The 1438-nt window shown below is 39.8% G+C and overlaps 1 protein-coding gene across 1 annotated transcript in view; it reads left to right on the top strand.

Moving 5' to 3' along the window:
* The window catches only part of HIBCH (3-hydroxyisobutyryl-CoA hydrolase), an 83925-nt gene that overhangs the window by 6723 nt on the left and 75764 nt on the right, over nucleotides 1-1438 (top strand). The window contains exon 3 of the mRNA XM_006864070.1: nucleotides 938-1078. Coding sequence (XP_006864132.1) covers nucleotides 938-1078 — 141 coding nt within the window. The remainder of the gene's footprint in view (nucleotides 1-937; nucleotides 1079-1438) is intronic.

Genomic DNA, 1438 nt, shown 5'->3' with positions numbered 1-1438 from the left:
AATAGCGTAGTGGTTATGAATCGGGCTGTGAACCTTAAGACCAGCAGTTCGAAACTACCAGACGCTCCGCAGGAGAAAGATGAGGTGTTCTGCTCCCGTAAAGATTTACAGCCTCAGAAACCCTGTACAGGGTCGCTATGAGTCAGAACTGACTCGAATGCACTTAAGAACAACACCTCTACAAGAAAAAGACAAATAACCCAATTAAAAAATGGGCACAGGACATGAACAGACACTTCACCAAGGAAGAGATCCGGGCAGCCAACAAACATATAAAGAAATATTCACGATCACTAAATTTTATGATCAGACTGTTGCCATGTGAATATGTTGAGATAGGAGTCCCTGGATGGCACAAATGACTAAGTTCTCCACGACTAGTCAAAATGTTGCACACTCAAACCCACCTCAAGCAGACCTGGTAATCTGCTTCCCAAATGTCATAGCCTTGAAAACCCTGGGGAAGCATGGTTCTACTCTGACACGCAGGGGGTCCCCATGAGTTGGAGTAGACTTTATGGCAGTGAACAACAACAATACTTAAAAATACGGGAAAGTATAGCAACCAAAAGAACAAAGGATGTGTTAAGTATGGTAATGCTATATGAGCCTTGAAGGTTGTGTACGTATAACAGAGTCCTATGAAATTGGTATGTAGTTCAAAACATGTTTCTTACAGATGTTATATTAGTCACTATGGTGTATTACATGAACAGTGATACCTGATGATCAAGTTATAGCATGGGTATGTATAATTTGCTTTGGAATTATTCATCTAGAGTATCTAAAATATCTTAGAAGCCTTTGCTTTTCAGATGTCCCTTGCTGGGTTTACTACTAACATTATGTAGAAGATTCTCATTTGCATTGTTATGTATGTTTTGAGGTTCGCTTGTAACAAAATGTAATGCATAAAAAAATTCCTTTGTTTACACAGGGAATGTCCAAACATACAGATGCAGCAGAAGAGGTTCTATTGGAAAGAAAAGGTTGTGCAGGAGTGATCACGCTAAACAGACCCAAGTTCTTAAATGCACTGAATTTGACTATGATTCAGAAGATTTATCCACAGTTAAAGGTTTGTAATTTCTTTAAGGCAATTACATAGTTTTTTAAAAATAAATTGTGATAGAACACTTCTGTTCTTTTTCAAAGAATCATAGGATTGTCTGGGGTCTGTGCCATTTGGTTGTTGAGTCCTCAGTACTTTTCTGTGTGTTTATCCTTGGGCACCCCTGGTGACTCGGTATTCATGAGACACTTTTGGTAGTGCTGTTAGGTACCATCCCATTGGTTCTGACTCATAGCGACCCAAGGAACAATAGACTGAAACATTGTCTGGTCCTATGGCCATTATCACAATTCTCAGGTTTGAACCCATTGTTGCTGCCACTGTGTCAGTCCATCTCTTTGGGGGTCTTTCTGTCTTTTGCTGACC

The sequence above is a fragment of the Chrysochloris asiatica genome, unplaced genomic scaffold (assembly GCF_000296735.1).
Source record: "Chrysochloris asiatica unplaced genomic scaffold, ChrAsi1.0 scaffold00059, whole genome shotgun sequence".
NCBI classification, from domain to species: Eukaryota; Metazoa; Chordata; class Mammalia; order Afrosoricida; family Chrysochloridae; genus Chrysochloris; species Chrysochloris asiatica.
This window is presented reverse-complemented; position numbering and strand designations above follow the sequence as displayed.